Consider the following 22,963-nt stretch of genomic DNA (forward strand, 5'->3'; position numbering starts at 1 on the left):
ATAGTGGTTGTTTCCTCAGCCTGAACCTTGAAGTAAGGATTATAATAAAGCAGAGCAGCACGCCAAGGCAATGCTTGATGGGCCAGACAAAAACAGGAAATAAAGTTTTAATTTAAACCACTGTGATTTTTCTAGGGGTTATCCATCCATAACCTAGCCTACACCAACTGGTACAAATAATTTTGTATTTGTGTTTTAATTCCATAATGAAAAATTCATAATATAATTTATTAATCAAAATAACTTGACTATATAAAATATTTCTTTACACATTAACATTGTATTTAATTCATGAGCATATGCAGCCAGAAAACTTAGCACTGCAAAAAGCAAAAGTTGAAGTCAACCGAATTCCAGAATTTTGCAAATTAAATACAATATTCCAGCTTTGATTCTGTATTTACTGCAGTTTTGTTGTGTATACATACATGTATATATATACATATATTTTTTTTAAAAAGGAAAGCTTATATCTCAAACTATGCATACATTGGAAATTAGAAATTACAAATGCCATATGCCTTGTCTTTTGAAGAAAGAAACTTAAGATTTATTTAATGGAAGAGAACTTTAACAAAATGCAATGATCCTGATATTGGCAAGGTTTGCTTTAAGATGCCATTCTCTTATATTTCATATAGTATGAAAACAATTTTCACAGGACATTCAATTTACTTAATTTATGCACTGTAATAGGAATTGTATTTCAACTGGCCAAAAGATACTATATTTTTAATTTGATACTTCCTCTTCTTGCTCCAAATAGTTACACAAGGTTCCCTTCAAATTCATAATAGTATGGGGAGTTGGGATGGGGAAAGTGGGGATTCTTATAACTCTGTTCAAGTTCCCTCTCTTCAACAATATATAACTTTGGGTGTACTGTGTGTGTGACAATATCTCAATAAAAATATTTAAAATACTAATAATATACTATATAAAAATACAATTTCCTAAGCACCAAAAAATGTTTTTTAAAATTCCCCACACTCCACACTGTACAACTACTATCTGATGACCTCTCCAAAATCAAGCTATGTTTTAAAACTTGGGAACACAGTTATTCTAGTGCATTAATGCATATCAGTATAACTCTATGAACATTTATATAGCATCATCTTTCAAACGCATGCTGAGCCAGCATCATTCAGGTTTTGCTTTTTTTTTTTGGGGGGGGGGGGGCGGTGCATGGTCTGGAATTGAACCCAGGCCTCCCACATGGAAGGTGAGCATTCTAATCACTGAACTACCCGTGTACCCCATTCAGGTTTTTTAATAATCTGAATCAGGCACTCAAAAGAATGCCATGGGGATTAATGACTATGCTTTAACTTTTATGATACTATTAAGTCTCTCAAAAGCAAGGCATGATCATAAATTGCAATAAAAGTTTATAAAAACAATTAACAGAGATAATATTCATATCCTTAAAACCATATTTAAAATATCTATCTTTAGGTTCTGACCTGGTTTGAAAGGATGTATGTCCCCTAGAAAAGCCATGTTTTAATCTAAATCCCATTCCATAAAGGTAGAATAATCCCTATTCAATACTGTATGTCTGAAACTGTAATCAGATCATCTCCCTGGAGATATGATTTAATCAAGAGTGATTGTTAAACTGGATTAGGTGATGACATGTCTCCACTCATTTGGGTGGGTCTTGATAAGTTTCTAGAGTCCTATAAAAGAGGAAGCATTTTGGAGAATGAAAGTGATTCAGAGACAACAGAGAAGAACGACATAGCCACAAGAAGCAGAGAGCCCAGAAGCCAGTGACCTTTGGAAATGAAGAAGGAAACACCTCCCGGGGAGCTTCATGAAGTAGGAAGCCAGGAGAGAAAGTAGCAGATGATGACTTGCTTGCCATGTGCCCTTCCAGCTGAGAGAGAAACTGTGAATGTGTTCATCATGTGCCTTCTCACATGAGTGAGAAACCCTGAACTTCATCGCCTTCTTGAACCAAGGTATCTTTCCCTGGATGCCTTTGATTGGACATTTCTATAGACTTGTTTTAATTGGGACATTTTCTCGGCCTTAGAACTGTATGCTAGCAACTTATTAAATTCCTCTTTTTTAAAAGCCATTCTGTTTCTGGTATATCGCATTCTAGCAGTTAGCAAACTAGAGCAGGTTCAGACAATGGAATGCTTTTATTCAAAAGATACTCCAGAAAGAAAAAAACCCACAAAACTCCCTCCTACTTACTAACATACTGATACTGTTTACAATAAAGACTTCTGAGAACAAAAATGAATAAGAAGACACTTACCCACTCTCGGATGCACTCACAATATACTGTTTGTCACTGGAAGCACAAGCTTTAGACAAGCAAGTGATTGATGCTGTATGGTCAAACAACAATGCTCGGGGATTAACCTAGAAATGCAAAAATATGTGTATCTACATACCAAATTTAAAAAGAAAAAAAAAGTAAATGTAAGGAATATTATTACATGTATACTTTTATTTAAATTCCACCATATTCCATAAAGATTTGTTATGCCATAGTTATTAACTAAACATTTCACATTATCAACACAAAGAAATATCATAAAATATTCTGTTTAATAAGACATAAAGGCCATCCGTCTTCAAAGACTACAAAGTTCAAAAGCAAAAGTTATGAAGTTATCACTGGCAATGCAAGATGACTAGAAGAATAAAAAAGATGGGATGCACCAGTTATCAAAAGTAAACCGTAGGTGTACAAGGGTCGTACAATGGTAGAATTCTCATCGGCCATGCAGAAGACCCAGGTCAATTCCTAGTCCATACACTTCTCAAAAAAAAAAAAACAAACAAGCAAACAAAAATTCAACAAATGGTGCTGTAATAACAGGGTACTCACATGGGAAAATAAGGGAATGTGACCCCATCATACAGCTTAAAAAAAAAAAAAAAAGAAAGAAAACCATAACACCAATGTTCCAATCTGGGACCAATCTGATCAATCTGACTAGCTCTAGAGCCAGCCATTATTCAACATTCCTCTTTTCTCATCCCCTCTAGTGTTTTTTTTCTTCCCACTGCCTGAAATGCTATCAGTATGATTCATTTTAAAAAATCCCTACTATGTCCAAACACTATGATAATTGTTTAACAGATATACCTTCATTTAATTGTGTGGCAGACACTATTTTAAACACAAGGAAACTGAGTTTAAACGAGTTAAGTAAACTGTCCAAAGTCACACAGCTAAATGCTGGAGAAGCCATGAATTCACCTGGGTTTGTCTACCTCCAAAGCCTGAACTCTTAACCATAAACATTTTACTTCATTCATCAAATACTCTGTATTCTATTATTCTCTGAATAAGGTGGTTTTCCTACTAGAATGGAAGCTTCATGAAGGCAGGAACTAGTCTCATAAATATCGTGTAGCTTTATAGGTATTAGAAGCTAAATAAATACTGAATTTAAGAGACAATACCTACATAAAAAGTTTTCTCCTTCTTTAGTCTTATCACCACCTCTCTAGGTATTCACTAAACTTGTACTTCTTCAAATTTCTCTTATATATTTTATTCCCACCATAGGTTTAGCGCAAATTTCTGCCTTTTTCCAAGATGACAGGGGACCAAAATATGAACCACAAAAGCTCTACTACAGTTTTTGAATTCTTTCTTACTAAAGGAAGAAGGGAAGATGCCATGACCGCAAAAGACAGCATGATGTGCCTCATCTCTGAATGTTTCGATTTTTCTCAGTGGTCCTCCATTGGTATAAACAGCTACTAGAAGACCCTCCACATAGTTGAAGGCAATAATCAAATCACCTTTTATTCAGTCTTCTTTTCTTCTGGGTAAAATAGTTCAATCTTAGTATCTTGCCAAAGATACTCTCCTACTCCCCGCCCTTCTTTCACTCCCAACCACCAAGTCATTTTGGCCCTCTTCTTTGAATTTATATAAAATATAACACTCTGGTAAAGTTCAGGAAAAAAATTCTGTAAAAGAATTAACTGTTTTTATGATACCACAAAACTCAATGCTTTTATAATCATCCAATAAAATATAGTGTGATTTTTTTTCCTCTCATCACTACACTGCTGCTTCATATTTAGTTTGCTATCAGTCTTGAAGGAACATCAATTTTTACAACCCTCATTTCCAGTTACTTTCCAATCTGTATGCCCAGCCCTTACATGTTATCCAAGTTTGTGGGATCATTTTTCCAGTTTTCCAAGATCATTAGATTGAACTTACAAAGGACAAGAAATGTGTCATACTTATCTTTGTGGCCCCAAACACCTAGAATTCAAATACCCATTAATGTTAAATTACTGAGTTCGGATTTAATTAACTTCCTTCTGAGTACTGCCAATAGTAATCCCCACATGGCTGTGTACCATCCCTAATGTGACCCAATCTTATATAGTCTTCTCCAACTCCCTGTCTGTATCCCCTAGAATTCAAAGACCAGTAATTACCAAAATCCTCTATATTCACAATTTTATTTGTGAATATTACAATCTCTTTCTTTACTCATTACCTGATTGTTGAAATTTATATTCTGATTAGCGCAGTTCCTAATATAACTTATGTGGACAGCTTAATTGAACACCATAAGTACATGGAACCTTGAGTAGGACATAAGATTTTGTAGGTTTGTACAGAGCGATGTCCCAATAAATCCCAGAGTAAACTGAACAGTGAGTAAAAAAGTATTTGCAAAGTCCCCTTGGAGGAATAGTGAGAAAAGGGGAAAATTCAACTTCCCAAAGTGGAGAATTCTTGATATTCTCACAAGCAGTGGGGACAACCAAAGTAATAGTCTGAGCCCCCAATCTTGGGGTTTGATCATATGAAACTTAACCCCACAAAGGATAGGTCAAGCCTACTTAAAATTAGGCCTAAGAGTCACCCCAAAGAGAACCTCTTTTGTTGCTCAGATGTGGCCTCTCTCTCCAGCCAACACAACAAGCAAACTCACTGCCCTCTCCCTCTCTACATGGTTCATGACTCCCAGTGGTGTGGACCTTCCTGGCAATGGCTGGGACAGAAATCCTAGAATGAGCTGGGACTCAGCATCAAGGGACTGAGAAAACCTTCTCGACCAAAAGGGGAAGAGAGAAATGAGACAAAATGAATTGTCAATGGCTGAGAGATTCCAAACCGAGTCGAGAGGTTATCCTGGAGGTTATTCTTATGCATTAAATAGATATCACCTTGTTGGTCAAGATGTAATGGAGAGGCTGGACGGAACTGCCTGAAAGTGTAGAGTTGTGTTCCAGTAGTCATGATTTCTTGAAGATGACTGCATAATGATAAAACTTTCACAATGTGACTGCATGATGGTGAAAACCTTGGTCTGATGTTCCTTTTATCTATCTTATAGACAGATGAGTAAAACATATGGAATAAAAATAAATAATAGGGGAAACATGTTAAAATACATTTAGTAGATTGAAATGCTAGTGATCAATGAAAGGGAGGGGTAAGGGGTATGGTATGTATGAATTTTTTCTGTTGTCTTTTTCTTTCTTTTTGTGAATTGATGCAAATGTTCTAAGAAATGATCATGATGATGAATATGCAACTATGTGATGATATTGTGAATTACTGATTATACATGTAGAATGGAATGATCATACGTTAAGAATTTTTAATTGGAAAATTAAAAAAAAAAAAAAAAACCAAACCTGATTGGTCCCAGTGAAGACTTCGGGTTTCCACAGCTGCAACTGCAGCAGGTGTACAATGAGTCCTGCCACCTCTGGAGCCTCAGTGTCATTCTGTATATGATGTCATCAGGGCAGGTCCCCTTCCAGGGGGCCTCTAGCCAGGGCAAGCACAGTCAGGTGACTAAGATTATGTGCAAGATCTGCCAGAGACGCTTCTCCCTCAACACAGAGGCCTAGCAGGGCGTGTCTGAGAAGGCCAAGGAGATGGGCCCAGACACTTAAAGCCTCCAATTATCCCTATGCCAGATAACCCCTGAGACCAGAAAATACCTGCCTCTCCAAGAACAACCACCAGTTTCATAGCTCTGCCTCATGATGTTAACACGTCCACCCACCCCCTTTTTTTTTAAGCTGGAAGAAATAAGAGTGGTTGTCGTCCAGATATCTTTCAAGACCGAGGAATTATCAAACAACAGCGAAGCATTGTAACTGAGGAATTAGGATTTAATGAATAATTATGACCAATATTTTTTTCTGGTACATTAAAGTAAATCTCTGAACTGTAATCCAGCTGCCCTGAACTCTAAGAATGATTGTAAAAGCCTTAAATTGTGCCTTGGAGTCTGCTTGTTTTTTTTTACTTTAGAAGTGTGTAAGGGCAAAAGCCGTAATGCTAATGAGTCAGCCATTAACTAGTTTCAGCCCCAGTTTCATTCCTTTACATTTATGAATTGTTTCATTCTATACCTGCTATTGAAATAATAACTCTCCCTTCCTTTCTGCTTATATTTGCTATTGACATGATAACTTTGTCTCTCTTTCTCTCTGCTTACTATTGAAATTGTAATCACTCATCTCCCCTTGTTAGAATCCATAAAAGCTTTGAACCCCCTAAACTCAGGCAGGCAGATTTTGGGGCTGCTAGGCCAACTGATCTCTTCTGTCATGCCTAAAAATAAACTTACTCCTTTTTTTTTTTTCAAGAAAAAAAAACCTGCTTGTTATCCAATGAGGATAACTTCCTAAAAGTCTTCCCTGAAGACTTCCCAAAGATGGCTGGTTTCTTTCCAACAGGCATGTATAATAATCCCTAAAAGAATAAAGGTCTTCTTTGCTTCTTATTCTCTCTTCTAGAAGGTTTGGCTTTCCCTCTTCCTACAAAATCCTTAGTGCTCTTGTAGTTTATATCATCAGCATCTCACTTTATTATACCCAGTACAGATATCCAAGTCATTCCCTCTCATTCCTTGAAGATTTTGGCACTTGGTTCAAATTTCTCATTCTCCAATACTCATCATATATTAATTTTATGTAATTTCAATACTATTATAAGTAATCCTTGCAACAGTCTGACCTCTTACTCCCAAATCTCCTTATGTCTAATGATCTTACCCTCCTCCCCACTGTACTGCCCCCCGCACGCAAGTCCCATTATCACTAATAAGTTTCATTTGAGCATTCACTCTCCAACTACCATCTCCTGTCTTTCTAAATCTTCTTAGATCTGTTTTTGCAGAGTCTTGCATGAGTTGGTTACTAGCAGTAATTAGGGAGGGGAGTTTTCAAGCAAGTTGTTAATGTGCTTACCTAAGGGAAGGGTTGCCACACCCCTTATATTGATGCTTTCCCACACCTACTACTACCTAACCATAATGACACAGGATATGGGCCCTGCCATTTTCTCCATTTTGAGAATGAGTCACATAGCTGCCTACATGAGTGGGGACAGATGTTAAAGATCAAAGAATGTAAAACTCCATAGCCCCAAACACTATTGGTAATCAAATCTTACGAGTGTCTGCTGAGACCCGGTTGTAACCAAATCTCATGAAACTGTAAAGTTTTATTAGCTGCCCTCTTGACATGCTTCTTCCCTTTTGGTTTTTGGCATGGAGTGCTGACCTTCATTCCCTACCAGCTGCCATTGGAAGATTTTCTTCCTGTTAGTAAGTCCTTAATTAAACTCACAGATAATCTTCTGTCTGGTATGTTCTTTGATCTTGGTATGCTAGCCAGGAGACCAAAGAGTTGCCAGACATAGAGGTCATGATTCTGGGAAAGAGGAACTCTGTGGGGGTAATTCCAGGGCACCCTGCTTCCCTGGTGGAGGGAGGGGTCACCCACTTGGCTCAACTGCACTGCAGTTAGTGGCCCGTTGTGTGTATGTGGCCAATTATGGCAGGCTGTCTAGGAAGACAGAGAAATCTGTCTCTAGGGCTGTGGCAGCGGACTGTTCTTTAAAGACAGAGAAGTCAGCAAATTTAGAGGCTGCATTGAATGAGAGGTTACACCTTTTAGAGTAGAGTTTAGACATATTAGAATGCCAGTATGCTAGAATGAGAGGGCATATCCCAACTTCCCCAGATTGGGATCCCATAGATGCTTTTATCTGAGGATGAAAAAGAGAAAAAAGAAGAAATTTGGGAGGCAAAGGGTAGAGTAATGCCACCTTTGTATGCAGCATTTCCAAAGGTTGCCTCTTTACTATAAGGAATTAACACTAAATTCTTTAGTATTCCCTTAAATAGGGCCAGTCAACCTGCTTTGTCTCCCTGGGAAGAACAAAGGATTTTCATCCTGCTCCCATGAGGCTATTCACATAGCCTTACCATCTGCTGCATAGCAAAGGATTTCTTGACTAAATGGAAAAATGTGACTCTATTTCATTATATTGATGATGTCATGTTAAGTAGTAACTTTTTTAGAACTAAAACAAGCCTCAGAATTGTTGCTATTTCATCTTAACAGCCAAGGATGGATAATTGATCATGGTGGATTGCAATGCCTTGGCTGCCCTGTCAAATTCTTGGGTATAGTATGTTTGAGAAAGGTAAAATTTATTCTTTTTGTAGTGATTGATAAGGTACAGTTTTCCCTTGCTGCATATCCCAGAACAACAAATGGCTTTCTTGAGATTGTTGGGTATTGGAAATCTTTCATTCCTCACTCAGACCAAATGTTAAAACCTGGGTATGTAATGATTAGGAAAACCTATCATTGGCAATTACTTCCCAGCAGGGTGCGTTTGAAAAATCCAGATGGGCCATCACACTGGCTCAGGCTTAATGGTGGGTGAACACAGATGTGACTTGTGAATTAAATGTGGCCAGTTCTGATACTGGCTTTGAATGGAGCTTGTAGCAAAGGCAACAGGCAAAGCAAGTTCCCATTGGCTTATGATTTTAGTTTCAGAAAGGAGCCAAACTGTAGTATAGTCCCTTAGAAAAACAATTGTGTGCTGCATATAATGCCGTACTGCAACTAGAAGGACTAACTCAGAAAGGCCCTGAGAAATTAAGAACAGCCATCCCCATATGGGGGTGGGTATGTAATTACCTGCTACAGCACAGCATTTTCAACAACAGCCCCTTAAGCATAGAAATGCATTATATCCTGAGACCAGTGTCCTATACGGAAGAACAATGCTTCCCCACTCACTGCTGATCCTTCCAATGTGGCTGTCTCTGTGCCCACCATTGATGGATGTGGCAGTATACCTAAGTCTACTTGGTATACTGATGGATCAGCACACAAGCAGCCTGCCACTCAGATAGCAGGAGCCATGCAATCTAGTACACACACTCTGTATGGTGGGAAACTAGGATTATGCAAAGCAGCTAATGGGCTGAATTAAGTATCTATGGATGGTCATTTCTCACAAGCCAGGAGATGCATTAACTATTTGCACTGACAACTGGGCAAGGAACCAGGGCCTGGCAGTGTGGATGGCCATACAGAAGCAAGAGTAATGGACTGCCGTGTGCTGCCCTTTACGAGGAAAAGAAATGTAGGAAGATATCTGGACTACCTGTCACAAGCAAAAGGTAAGTGCATTTCATGTTTCTGTCCATAACACTGATTCTTCACCTGGCAACACTAAAGCAGATGCTTTAGCAAGATTTCATAGTCTAAAGCCAGCATCACACAAGGCTGCTGAATGGTTGCACAGAAATACAGGACATCACGAGTACCAGACTATGGAGACTGGCACAGCAATTCCAGCTGCCCATCACCAGATGACAACTGAAAGAAGTCATGGGAGCCTGGGCCTCCTGTTCCCTGTGATGCCCAAGGATGTTTCCTCATCAACTCGGTCACATTGCCACAAGCAGGTTCCAGTCACCAAGCGGTAGATAAATTATATGGGGCCCTTCCTTTATCTGAAGGTGTAAGATACACTTTTACAGCTGTAGATATGGCCACTGAACTGTTGCTCACCTTTCCAGTAGAAAAAGCTAACTAAAGAGATATAATATGTAACTTAGAAAAGCTCAGTGCATTCTTTGGGGTCCCTGCACATGTGGACAATGATGGGGGACCCCATCTTCTGGACAACTAACCCAAGTCTGGGCTACTGAACCTGATGTCTTAAGGACATTTCAGTTGCCTTACAATCTCACAGCAGGGGGGTTGATTGACAGGATGAATAGGCTCTTAAAAGAGCAACTAAAAGACAATAAGCAATGTCTGTGGTAGTGTGATACATTGGTTGTGTCTAGTTATCCCCAGGATCAATTCACAGCCCAGGCAGCTGCTTCCACCCTTTGTGATACTTAACACTGTTCATGCAGGCCCTGCAAATTCAGGTAAAAAGACCAGCAATGCTACAGCCACAACAAGGTAATAAAAATAACCTGCTCTTGGGGCAATGCAACAGTGGCTCAGTGGCAAAATTCTCACCTGCCATGCTGGAGGCCCAGGGTCAATTCCCGATGCCTGCCCACGCAAAAATAAATAAATAAATAACTTGCTCTTGCCTGTGCCACAAGCATTAGAAATTGGGGAAAATGAGGTCAATTGGCCAAAGTCCTGCCCAGTGCAGCCATGTTGGTTGAGAACTCTAGGTCCCTGGGGTATTGACGATGCCCAAAATTTAAGTATTAGACCACAGTTCATACATAAAATTCCAAAAGTGATGTATGTAACCAACCCAGGAACCCCATACCCCAAAGCACAGTATGTATGACTCTGTGGATACTTATGCCAAGGCTAACTGTGGATTTAACTCCAGAAAGCTCCCTGCAATTGTAGGGGGGAGAAGTGTGGTATCTGGCCACTAATGGAAATTTGGCTTGTATTCTTTCTGTTCTTAGTCTCATAGCAAATACCTTCCTGCAATAGGTTTCTGTGGTAACCTATGTGCACAATAGATCTCAAGGCTGAGTGTACACTGAACTGCCAATGTTGGGTACCACCAGCCTGCCTTGGACTATGACCCCTATGAATTGGACTGCACAAAGTACCCTGCGGCCAGGCAGAATTCAGCACAATGGAAAAGTCTGGAAGAAAATTTTCTCATTTAATACTGAAATCACAGGTTTTATCAATTATCAGTAGACTGGTATAATTTCCTTTTTCAGCCATAAGGGAATCACTTCTTTGTAGAGTTGTTCTCTCTGTGTAGGGAATTTCTTATGTTCTATTGTCTCTTACACTGTTAATGAAAACAATGTCTGTCCTACGGTCAATGTAGTCTTCTATGGGGGGTGATTGTGTCTAGGCTCTGCCCTCTCCTCCATTTTGAGAGCAAGTTACATATCTGCTTACATGACCCAGGTCATGTTAAAGGTCAAAGAATGTAAAACACCCTTCTTTTTGAGATTTGTGACCAAATCTCACAAGTCTGCTAAAACTCCATTGGAACCAAATCTCACCAGACAGTTAAACTTTATAAGTTGCCCTCTTGAAACACCAATCCCTTTTGGTTTTTAGCATGAGTGCTAACCTTCATTTCCCCGCTTGGCTGCCAATGGAAGATTTTCCTAATGTTAGTAAGTCCCTACTTACACTCATGGATAATCTTTCGTCTAGCGTGTTCTTTGGTTTTGGGTTGTGCTAGGCTGGAATATTAACTCAAAAGTTTCTGAAATATCATTTACAATTACTACACCTTGCGTAAGTGCTCAAATCACTTGTATCCCTCTCCCTCTGTTAGGCTTGCTAGGCAAAACTTCAACCCAGTTAAATCTAGCTCTCTTCTTGACCTAGACGTACATCCAAAGAGCTGAAGGTGGCCGAAAAATAAATACCACTAGGTTGACTAACCTCCCAATAAATTAATAATGTCTAACTTTAAAGGGGTCCTGAGTGCTGGCCAGCAATCCTACCCTGTTCTCTAGTCTACTCATTATCCCACTCTCCCAAGTATCCTTTCTCAGCTTTTCTTTCTCCTTAACCTCTAGCAGCTCCTCACCTGTTCTCACTTTCAGCCAATGACCTTGCTTATTTTTCTGAAAAACAGTGTAAGTATCACAAAGATTTCTACACTTCTATCAAGACAACAATCAATCTACCTGTACCAGTATATTCCAGTTCCTCTATTACAGTGAATAAATGCTTCTTGGCTCCTCTCAAAGAACAATCCCTCTGTGTGAGCACTAGATTCCATCCCCTCCAGCCCACAGACATGAATTCAACTGCCATTTCTCTCTGAAATAGCATCAATATATCTGTCCAATATTTTAAGTGTACAAATAAAGTGATACTCTTGTTTTCAAAATAAACAACAATAAAATCATCAATACTCACTTTTTCTGGGGGGTGAAGAGGTTATTCCCTTCAGTATTCATACATGCTAAATTACCTCCCATTAAAACAAAAACCCCAGCAATATCACATATCAATAGAATAAAGGACAAAAACCATATGTTCATCTCAATAGAGGCAGAAATGGCATTAGACAAAACACAATCAACAAACTAGAAACAGAGGAGAACTTCCTCAACCTGATAAAGGGTATTTACATCTACGGAAAACTCACAGCTAACATGATACTTAATGGAGAAAGACTGGATGTTTTCTCCCTAAGATGAGGAACAAAGAATGAATATCTGCTCTCACAATTTCTATTCAAGATTGTACTGGAGGTTCTAATCAGGGCAATTAGGTGAGAAAATGAAATAAAAGGAATAAAGACTGGAAAGGAAAAAGCAAAACTATCTATATTAGAAATGACATGATGTATACAGAAAATCCAAAGAAAACAACTGAAAAAACTAATATAACAAATAAATGAGTTAAGCAAGGTTTCAGGATATAAGGTGAATGTATAAAAGTCAGCTGGTTTCCATACTAAAAATGCACAATCTGAAAATGACATTAAGTAAACAACCCCCTTTACAAAAGAGTCAAAAAAAGATAAAAGTCTTAGGAATAAATTTAATAAAACTAGTGCAAAATATACTCTAAAAACTACAAAACACTGTTGAAAGAAATTAAATAGATAAAAATAAATTGAAAGAAACCCTATGTTCATGGACTGGAAGACTTAATACTGCTAGGATGGCAATACTCCTCAGCTGATTTATAGATTCAGCAAATTGCTATCAAAATTCCAGCTGTATTGTTAGTAGAAAATCTTAAATGTAACAAATATTAAGTCACTTGGAGCATATACAGTATTTGAAAATAGCCAAAAGCTAGCAGAAGTCGATTCTGATGATTAATGTATGTAAATAATCAATCTGTATAACACAGATTTTAATCAAAACATAGTCACAGAAAATACTTGAGCCCAAGTACTATTCTGGGACTGAGTTACTTTCCAATAATTAATTCCTTATATTTAAAATGCTGAAGAGGCATTTCAAATACTCACTTTCAAATCCACTGAAAGATCCCAGAGACATATTTGTCCATCATGGCATCCTGTTATGATTGTGGCTCCATCATCTGTTAAAAGTACTGCTGAAATGCAATGTGTTGGTGCTTTGCGACCCCAAAGAACGATGGGTAGAACAAGGCTGTTTCCTGCCATTCTGTTTCCAGACCTAAAATTGTTATGATAATAATGTGAGGTATTACAACATTTCCTTTAAAACATGTTATATATGTTTATTATGAAGTCATGCTTCTGAAAATAAGCATATAATCTGGTAGCAAAATTTACTCACTTAAACCTGATAATTTTTTTAAAAAAGAATTACTAATTTATCTTAACTACTCCCAGATTCAGGTCTTTAAATTTACCAACGAAAAACCAATGACTTCGACATATATTTGTTTAGTACTTTAACTATAAAGCATTTTGATATACACCTTTTCATCTGACTCTAGAAACAGTTATATAAGGTTGGCAGGAGAGAAACTGAGCCATAAGTCCCATCCCCTGCCCAGGAACACAGAACTATTAAGTATAGAACTCCAGTGTAAATCCTGACCTGCTGAACCCAAGCACTCTGCCTCTACAAAAAAAGATAAAATATAAAAACTATTCTCAGAAAGTCCAGTGCACTTTAGTAGTACTGAGGTAGTTCAGTTCTTCATAATTATTATCTAGTGGTAGTAGTACTATTTTTACTACTAATAAGTAGTATGAAGAACTGAACTACCTCAGTGCTAGGAATTCTTCTAAATATTGTGTGTCTATCTATATATACACACACTCAATTAACCCAAGCAACAAATCATGAAGTAAATAATATTATTACTCCTCTTTCACAGGTAAATAATTTGAGGCATACAAAGCTTAAGTCACTTGTATCCAAGTTACAAACTTAGAAGCAATGGAGCCCAAATAAAAACCCAGGCAGACTGACTTCAAAACCTGGCTCCCCACCGCACTCCTACTACATGGGACATAACTCCCAGGGGTGTAAACCTCCCTGGCAATGTGGGACAGAAACCCCAGGATAAGCCAGAATCCAGCATCAAGAGATTGAGAAAGTCTTCTTGACCAAGATCAGGAAGACAGAAATGAGACAAATTTCTAGCAGATTTCAAGCAGAGTTGAGAGGTTATCTTGGAGATTATTTTGACTCATTATATAAAGATCCCTTTTTAGTTTATGGTGTATTAGAGTGGCTAGAGGGAAGTACCTGAAACTGTTGAGCTGTGTTCCAGTAGCCTTGATTCTTGAAGATGATTCTATAATGATATAGCTTTTACAATGTGACTGTGAAAACCTTGTACCTGATGCTCCTCTTATCTAGGATATAGACAGATGAGTAAAAAATATGGATAAAAAAATAAATAATAGGGGTGACAAAGGTTAAAATAAATTTTAAAAAAATAAATTCTTTCATGTCTCAGAGACATGAAGGTCTTTTGTTGTAAAGGCTCAAAACTTGAGGGAAAAAGAATTTATTTTTAAACTCATGTCTCCATAATAAATGGAGATACTAATGGTCAATGAGAGGGAGGGGTAAGGGGTATGGAATGTATACGTTTTTTCTTTTTATTTCTTTTTCTGGAGTGATAGATGTTCTAAAAAATGATAATGGTGATGAATTCACAATTATGTGATGATACTGTAAGCCACTGATTGTACACCATACATGGAATGCTTGTATGATAAGATTTAGCAATAAAAATATTTTTTTTTTAAATCTGGGCTTTGACTCACTTTGTTATGCTACCAATGATGAGTGGGGATGCTCAGTAAATCCTGAAACCAGTAATAAGAGCAGAATTCAAGACAATTCAGTGTTTTATAACATGCTAAACATTACAAACAGTATGTTAAATGAGAAACCCTTTCAACCAAATTTACTACAAACTTTTATGTCTCAGAGACATGAAGGTCTTTTGTTGTAAAGGCTCAAAACTTGAAGGAAAAAGAATTTATTTTTAAACTCATTTCTCCATAATAAAAATGTAGTTCTTGAAAAAGGTATTTAAACTTGAGATGAATAATCAATTAACCAGTGTATACTAAAGTACACTACTTCCAGAAGATCACAAATAAAAGGAATTGTTCCTCCATAAAATAAAATTAAAATCTAGTTGGTGAAACATCTAGAATTCACTGCTGTAAACTCTGTGGATAGAGACCAAATATTAAAAGTACAGATAACTTGGGGAGAAATGAAGATGAAATATTCAAAGAGTTCTCCAGAGAAGAGAGAAGACTCTGCCAGAACTTATGGGCCACTACGGGGAATTACCTATCAACTTCATAGATAGTCAATCAAAAGAAATGGTCAGTTAAAAGTATACGAGGGATGGCTGGACACAGCAAGAAGCTCACTGCCCTCCCCCTGTCTACGTGGGACATGACTCCCAGGGGTGTGGATATTCCTGGTAATGTGGGGCAGAAATCCTAGAATGAGCTGGAACTCAGCATCAAGGGATTGAGAAAATGTTCTCGACCAAAAGGGGGAAGAGCAAAATGAGAGAAAATGAAGTGTCAGTGGCTGAGAGATTCCAAACAGAGTCGAAAGGTCATCCTGGAGGTTATTCTTATGTATTAAATAGATATCTCCTTGTCAAGATGTAATGGAGAGGACGGGCCACGGTGGCTCAGCAGGCAAGAATGATTGCCTACCATGCCCGAGGACCCGGGTTCGATTCCCGGTGCCTGCCCATGTAAAATTAAAAAAAAAAAAAAAAAAAAGATGTAATGGAGAGGTTGGAGGGAACTGCCTGAAAATATGGAGCTATGCTCCAGTGGCCATGTTTCTTGAAGATAATTGTATGATGATATGGGTGTCACAGTGTGACTGTGTGTTTGTGAGAGCCTTGTATCTGATGCTCCTTTTGTCTACCTTATTGACGGACAAGTAAAACATATGGATTAAAAATAAATAAATAATAGGGGAAACAAATGTTAAAATAAATTTAGTAGATTGAAATGCTGGTAATCAGTGGAGGGGAGGGGTATGGAGTATGGTATGTATGAATTTTTTTCTGTCTTCTTTTTATTGCTTTTTCTGAATTGATGCAGATGTTCTAAGAAATGATCATGATGATGAAGATACAACTATGTGATGATAGTGTGAGTTACTGATTATATAATAAGAACTGCATGATCACATGATAAGAATGCTTGTGTATGTATCATAAATAAAAAACAAATTAATTAAAAAAGAAAGGGAGGGGTAAGGGGTATGGTATGTATGAATTTTTTCTGTTGTCTTTTTATTTCTTTTTCTGAATTGATGCACATGTTCTAAGAAATTATCATGATGATGAATATGCAACTGTGTGATGATATTGTGAATTACTGACTATACATGTAGAACAGAATGATCATATGTTAAGAATGTTTGTGTTTCTTTATTGTCATATTAAAAAAAAATTTTTAGTTAAAAAAAAAAGAATATGAGAGAACAGAGCATTAATTTCCATTTTCTGACTGGCTGCCATGGGGAACAATCTTCTCCTGTTCATAAGTTCTAATAAAATGTGTGTCTAACTCTGTGTCTGATGTGTTCTTTGGTCTTGGATTGTGCTGACTCATGCTCTTCAAGAGCTGGGATGGAACAATTGGCAAACCAGCCAGGAGACCAAACAGCCACCAGTGATAGCTGGTATGAGTCCTAGGAAGGGAGAATCCATGGGGGATATCCCAAGTTGTTCTCTATCGTCCATATGGGTAGCAGTGGCTGTCTTCCTAGACAAATGAGTACAATCGCGAGAGTATAGGGATGAATAGGCTGAGTCCTAAATCTTGGGGTTTGTCCCTATGAAACTTATCCCTGCAAAGGATAGGCTAAGCCTACTTAAATTTAGGTCTGAGAATCACCCCCAGAGAACCTCTTTTGTTGCTCAGATGTGGCCTCCCTCTCTCTCAGCCAAACAGCAAATTGCCTCACTGCCCTCTCCCTCTATACATGGGACATGACTCTCAGGGGTATAAACTTCCCTGGCAACATGGGACAGAAATCCTAGAATGAGCTGGGACTCAGCATCAGGGGTTTGGGAAAACCTTCTCAACCAAAAGGGGGAAGAGAGAAATGATACAAAATAAAGTTCCAGTGGCTGAGAGATTTCAGACAGAGCTGAGAGGCTATCCTTACACATTATATAAATATCTCCTTTTTAGTTTATGGTGTATTAAAGTGGCTTGAGGGAAGTGCCTGAAACTATAGAGCTGTGTTCCAGTAGCCATGTTTCTTGAAGATGATTGTATAATCATATAGCTTTCGCAATGTGACTGTGCGATTGTGAAAACCGTGTGTTTGATGTTCCTTTTATCTACAGTATGGACAGATGAGTGAACATATGGATAAGAAACAAATAACAGGGAACAAAGGCTTAAATAAATTGAGTAGTTTGAAATATTAGTTCTCACTGAAAGAGAGTGGTAAGGAGTATGACATGTATGGGTTTTTTTTTTCTTTTTTCTTTCTTTTGCTGGAGAGAAGGAAGTGTTCAAAAAAAATGATCATGGTGATGAATACACAACTATGTCATGATATTGTGAGCCGCTGATTATAACCATGCCAAGAATGTTTGTATGTTTGTTCGTTGTTTATAATAAAAAATATTTAAAAAAAAAAAAAGAATATCAGGATGCCCTAACTCCAGTGGGGTTACTAACTATTTTGCAACAGATAGCAGGACAATTATGCATGGGGGAAATCCCAAATTGGCCTTTACTGTCCATGAGAGGAGGGGGTGGCTGCCCTACTAGATGAATGGGGACCACTGCAAGAAGGTGGGGACACCCTGAAAACTTAGGGGGAATTGCTAACTCTTTTGTAAGGCATCAGAACAACTAAATTTGTGTAAGAAGAAAAAGACTGCCAAAGCTACTATGCTTCATTTAGAGGAGGAATTGGAACTAAAAGGAGAAATGCAACTTGTCGAAGCAGAAATAAAGGACTCTCTGACTGATCACCTGAGCTGAGTGCATGGTCAGTTAGACTCTGGCATGCAGCTATGCCCAAATCAGAGGCTGTAAACTGCCTTGGGCTAGTCCAAAGAATACTAACTAATCCAGGGTGGGATCCAAAAGTTTGGGATTCTATAGGTTCTTGATCTGATAATGAAGAGGAGAAAAAAGAAGTTTCGGAAGCAAAGAATAGAGTAATGCCATTTTAGTATGTAGCTGTTCCAAGGGTTACTTCTTTACTGCAAGGAATTAGCACTAAAGTATGTCATTATCACTTTGTTTTAAATTTAACAGTTTTCTTTAGTATTCCATTATATAAGTCCAGTCAACCTGCTTTCACCTTAAGCAGAGAACAAAGGACTCTCACCTTGCTCTCACAAGGCTATTAACATAGCCCAACCATCTGCCACAGCCTTGTGGCAAAGGATTTAGCTAAGTGGAAAAGTCCTCTAAGTGATGTCATGATAGCCAGTAACTCTTTTAGAATTAAAAGGAGATTTAGGTTCATGCTAACTCACCTTGAGAGTCCAGGATGGGCAATTACTCACAAAAAAATGGCAATGCCTTGGCTGCCCTGTCAAAAACTTTGTATATGCTAAATAGAAAAGGTCACACTTGGAAATGGGAGGTCCTCCAGCAGGCTGCTCTTGAAAAAGCAAAGCAGGCAATAACAGGCACAAGTACTGGGGACGGAGGGTGGGGGTGTAGATCCAGACTCACCCTGTGAATCGTGTGAATTGGATATAGCTAGCATTGATATTGGCTTTGGGTGGGGTCTATGGCAGAGGCAACATTCTAAACGAATGTCCCTTGGCTTTTGCTCACAATTATGGAAAGGGGCAGAATTGAGATAAAACCACGTGGAAAAGCAATTCTGTGGTACATATAATGCCTTACTGCAAGGAGAGGACCTGACGCAAAGATGCCCAATCACCTTAAAAACAATGATTCAGAGTCCGGCTCTGGCACTGTGGGATCAACAATTCCATACTGATCAACAGGGGGAAAAGAAGTGTAACTAATAAAATATCAGTGGCTGAGAGAGTGTAAATAGAGTTGAGAGGCTACTCTGGAGGTCACTCTTAAACAACTTCAGCTAGACATTGCTACCCATCATAAATTACCAAGCCCCAACCAAAACCACTCCAGCCAATCCTAAAAAACACCTAGAGCAATATATAAGATTCTACAAAGGTTCCATGCACAAGGATAATTTTACAGAAACCTACAATCTCCAGATGGGTCCCCAGACCAGTTAAGTTCTAAAACCTAGAGGGCCCAGCCTCTCCAGAACATCAGCTAGTTCTATCTCCTGGCCCCATATTACTGACAGCCCTTTCTAACATGAAAAAAGTCAGAATGGCCATAGCCCAAACACCCCTAAAGAGCAGCACAGAAAGATCAAAGGTGAGGGTGGAATTAAACAGAGAAGAAAGGGTTTAACAAATGAGTATGACTGCTGAATCATTAAATTAATATTTCTTTTAGTTTCCAGTATCTTAGAGCCGCTAGAAGTAAAAACCAGAAATTGTGGAATTATAATGCATACCAAACTCTGAAATCTGTTCTACAACTAATGGCTCTGCTGTGCTTTGAAATTTATTGCTTTTTTGTATATATGTTACTTTTCACCAAAAAAAAGTTGATAAAAAAATATTTACTCCTTCTAGGTTCCTATATTCTGGAGCAGCTAGAAGGAAAAATCTGAGATGATGGTATGGTAGCCCATGACAAACTCTGGGATCTGTCCTATAACTACTTATTGAAAGTACTTTGAAAACTATTGCTTTTTTCTTTCTTCCTTTATATATATATTATACAATTTAAAAGTTTAAAAAGTTAAAAAAAAACAACCAACAACAATCTCTATTCAGGGGTGGATAACCTACACAGCTTCTAAACCATACTCTGGCACTGCTCACCTAAGTACATCGACCAAATGGAAAATATACCTGCTATAGCACAGCATTTTCAACACCAGCCCTCTGAGTGGAAAAATGCATGAGACTCTCAGACCAGTGTCCTATAAGAAGATTCAAAGCTGAAGTCACTGTACCTGAAATAGCTGTTGAAATGTCCACTACAGAAGGCATGGGTACCATTGCCAAATCTGCTTGGTACACTGAAGGGTCCGCTAATGGGCAGCTTCTGACATGGACAGCTGTGGTATTACAACCCAGTACTGACATTATATACTAGGAGATCGGTACTATGCAAAGCAGTTAATGGTTGAGTAATATGGACAGTAATAGTGCATGGGCCAGGACACACACTAACTATCTGTACCAACAGCTGGGCTATGTACAAAGGCTTTTTGACCTGGATGGCAACCCAGAAGCAGAAACAATGGATAGTCATAAGTTAACCCATCTAGGGACAAGAATTGTGGAAAAACAGACATCTGGAATGCCTGCCAACGACAAAAGTTCCAGCTGACAACCATGTGCGAGCAGCCAGTAGGCATCAATAAAGAGTACCCTTCATGCTCCCTGGGTTGACCATGAAGGTACCACACCAGATGAGACACACTTGCTGATTATCAATCCCAGTGACCCATTGTTAAGTAGATCATATCTGTTTCCTTCTACTCTCAGAGGGGGCAAGGTATGCTCTTACTGCTGTGGACAGGGCTACAGGACTGTTGTTAGCTATCCCAGGGGAGAAAGCTAACCAATTAGACACCGTCCAATGCTTGGGTAAAGTTAGTGCTCCTACACAAATAGACAGTGAACTGTTTCACTAGACAAATGGCCCAATCCTGGGCCACTGTTCAGAACACCATGTGGACAGTACCATATGCCCTACAATCCTACAAGTATAGACCTTATCGAAAAAAATGAATGGTTTGGGGGTTCCAGGACAGGATGGCGGCTTAACAATGCGTGCATTTTAGTTCATCCTCCAGAACAACTACTAAATAACCAGAAACAGTACAGAACAGCTTGTGGGGCCACGTCAGTGACCAGACACACAGCGTACCCCAGTCTGGACCAGTTGAACTGGCTGCGAGCCCCTCCAGAACCGTGAGTTCCCAAAGCTGTGGCAGCCAGCGCCCCTCACCCACAGGCTGCTTCCCAGAGGGGAAAGGAAAGTAACTTTTCAGCAGCAGGGACTGAGCCCAAACAAATGCCAATTGTGGAATTAATTAACAAATTCTAACAACTAAAAATAGGCCCCCAGCTTAGGTGAACCTGGTCAAAGTGGAGGTTGCTCATGTTTGCCCCAGCACCAAGGGGCAGGGCTGATGGAAAAAGGGGGGAAAAAAGAAGGAAACAGAGGTTTTTGTGACTGTGTTTCTACAAAGGCTTGACTGCCTTTAGATATAGCAGCAGGACTTCTCAGGCTGCAACTGGCCCAGGCATAGGCAGAAGTGAGCTCTTTTGGGAGTTTGTCTGGAGCCTGTGCCTTCCCCAGGGGAGAGGTGAAGTGCAACTCAGGTGGAATCCCTCCCTCAAAGAACTCAGACACCAGGGCTTGGCAATCTGAAGCTTTTAAAATCAGCCTACAACCTCTCCTCTGTCTCAACCACGGCCCCAGCAGGGAGAATCCGTCAAAGTTATAGGTATGCTGGTGGGACCTGCAGTCAGACAAGCACCACATACTGGGCAGGATAAGAAAAACAGAGTCCAGAGACTTCACAGGAAAGTCTTTCAACCTGCTGGGTCTCACCCTCAGGGAAAACCAACGCAGGTGAAACTTTCCTCCTGATAGGAGGCCAGTTTGGTCTGGGAAAATCCAGCTGGGGTCTATAATATCTAAGTAGACCCTCCTAAGGGTGGGGTGGAAAGGCACCATACAAGCAGGGCAAGAAACAAGAAAACAAGAACTGAAAAATTCTCCTCTATTAAACAAAACTTAAGCTAGAGGTCCAGATAAAGCTGAACTGAATGTCAAAGAACAGATAGGCAATAAATTCATCCAGCAAGAAAACCCTAGGTAAAGAAGTGAAAACAATCTCTATAATTAACATTTAATTAAGGTAATTAAATGCATAGACGCCAGCAAAAAAAATAACAAATCACACTAGGAAAATTGAAGACATGGCCCGGTCAAAGGAACAAACCAACAATTCAAAGGACATACAGGAGCAGAAACAATTAATTCAGAATATACGAACAGACATGGAAAACCTCATCAAAAAACAAATCAACGGATTGAGGGAGGATATAAAGAAGGCAAGAAAAGAACAAAAAGAAGAAATTGAAAGTCTGAAAAAACAAATCACAGAACTTTTGGGAATGAAAGGCAAGGTAGAAGAGATGAAAAAAACAATGGAAACCTACAACGGTAGATTTCAAGAGACAGAGCATAGGATTTCTGAACTGGAGGGCAGAACATCTGAAATCCGACAAGAAACAGAAACTATAGGGAAAAAAATGGAAAAATATGAGCAGGGACTCAGGGAACTTAAAAACAATATGAAGCACACAAATATACGTGTTGTGGGTGTCCCAGAAGGAGAAGGGAAAAGGAGGAGAAAAACTAATGGAGGAAATGATCACTGAAAATTTCCCAACTCTTAGGAAAGACTTAAAATTACAGATCCAAGAAGTGTGGCAGACCCCAAAGAGAATAGATCCAAATAGACATACTCCAAGACATTTACTAATCAGGATGTCAGAGGTCAAAGAGAAAGAGAGAATCTTGAAAGCAGCAAGAGAAAAGCAATCCATCACACACAAGGGAAGCCCAATAAGACTATGCGCAGATCTCTCAGCAGAAACGATGGAGGCGAGAAGACAGTGGGATAATATATTTAAATCATTAAAAGAGAAAAACTGC

General features: G+C 38.8%; 1 protein-coding gene across 1 annotated transcript in view; it reads right to left on the minus strand.

Annotated features, from left to right (window-relative positions):
- WDR7 (WD repeat domain 7) overlaps nt 1-22,963 on the minus strand; it is a 494,499-nt gene that overhangs the window by 448,646 nt on the left and 22,890 nt on the right. Inside the window, 2 exon segments of the mRNA XM_077135381.1 lie at nt 2,273-2,379; nt 13,223-13,394. Of these exon segments, the coding sequence (XP_076991496.1) occupies nt 2,273-2,379; nt 13,223-13,394 (279 nt within the window).

The sequence above is a fragment of the Tamandua tetradactyla genome, chromosome 18 (genome assembly GCF_023851605.1).
Source record: "Tamandua tetradactyla isolate mTamTet1 chromosome 18, mTamTet1.pri, whole genome shotgun sequence".
In the NCBI taxonomy this organism is placed as follows: Eukaryota; Metazoa; Chordata; class Mammalia; order Pilosa; family Myrmecophagidae; genus Tamandua; species Tamandua tetradactyla.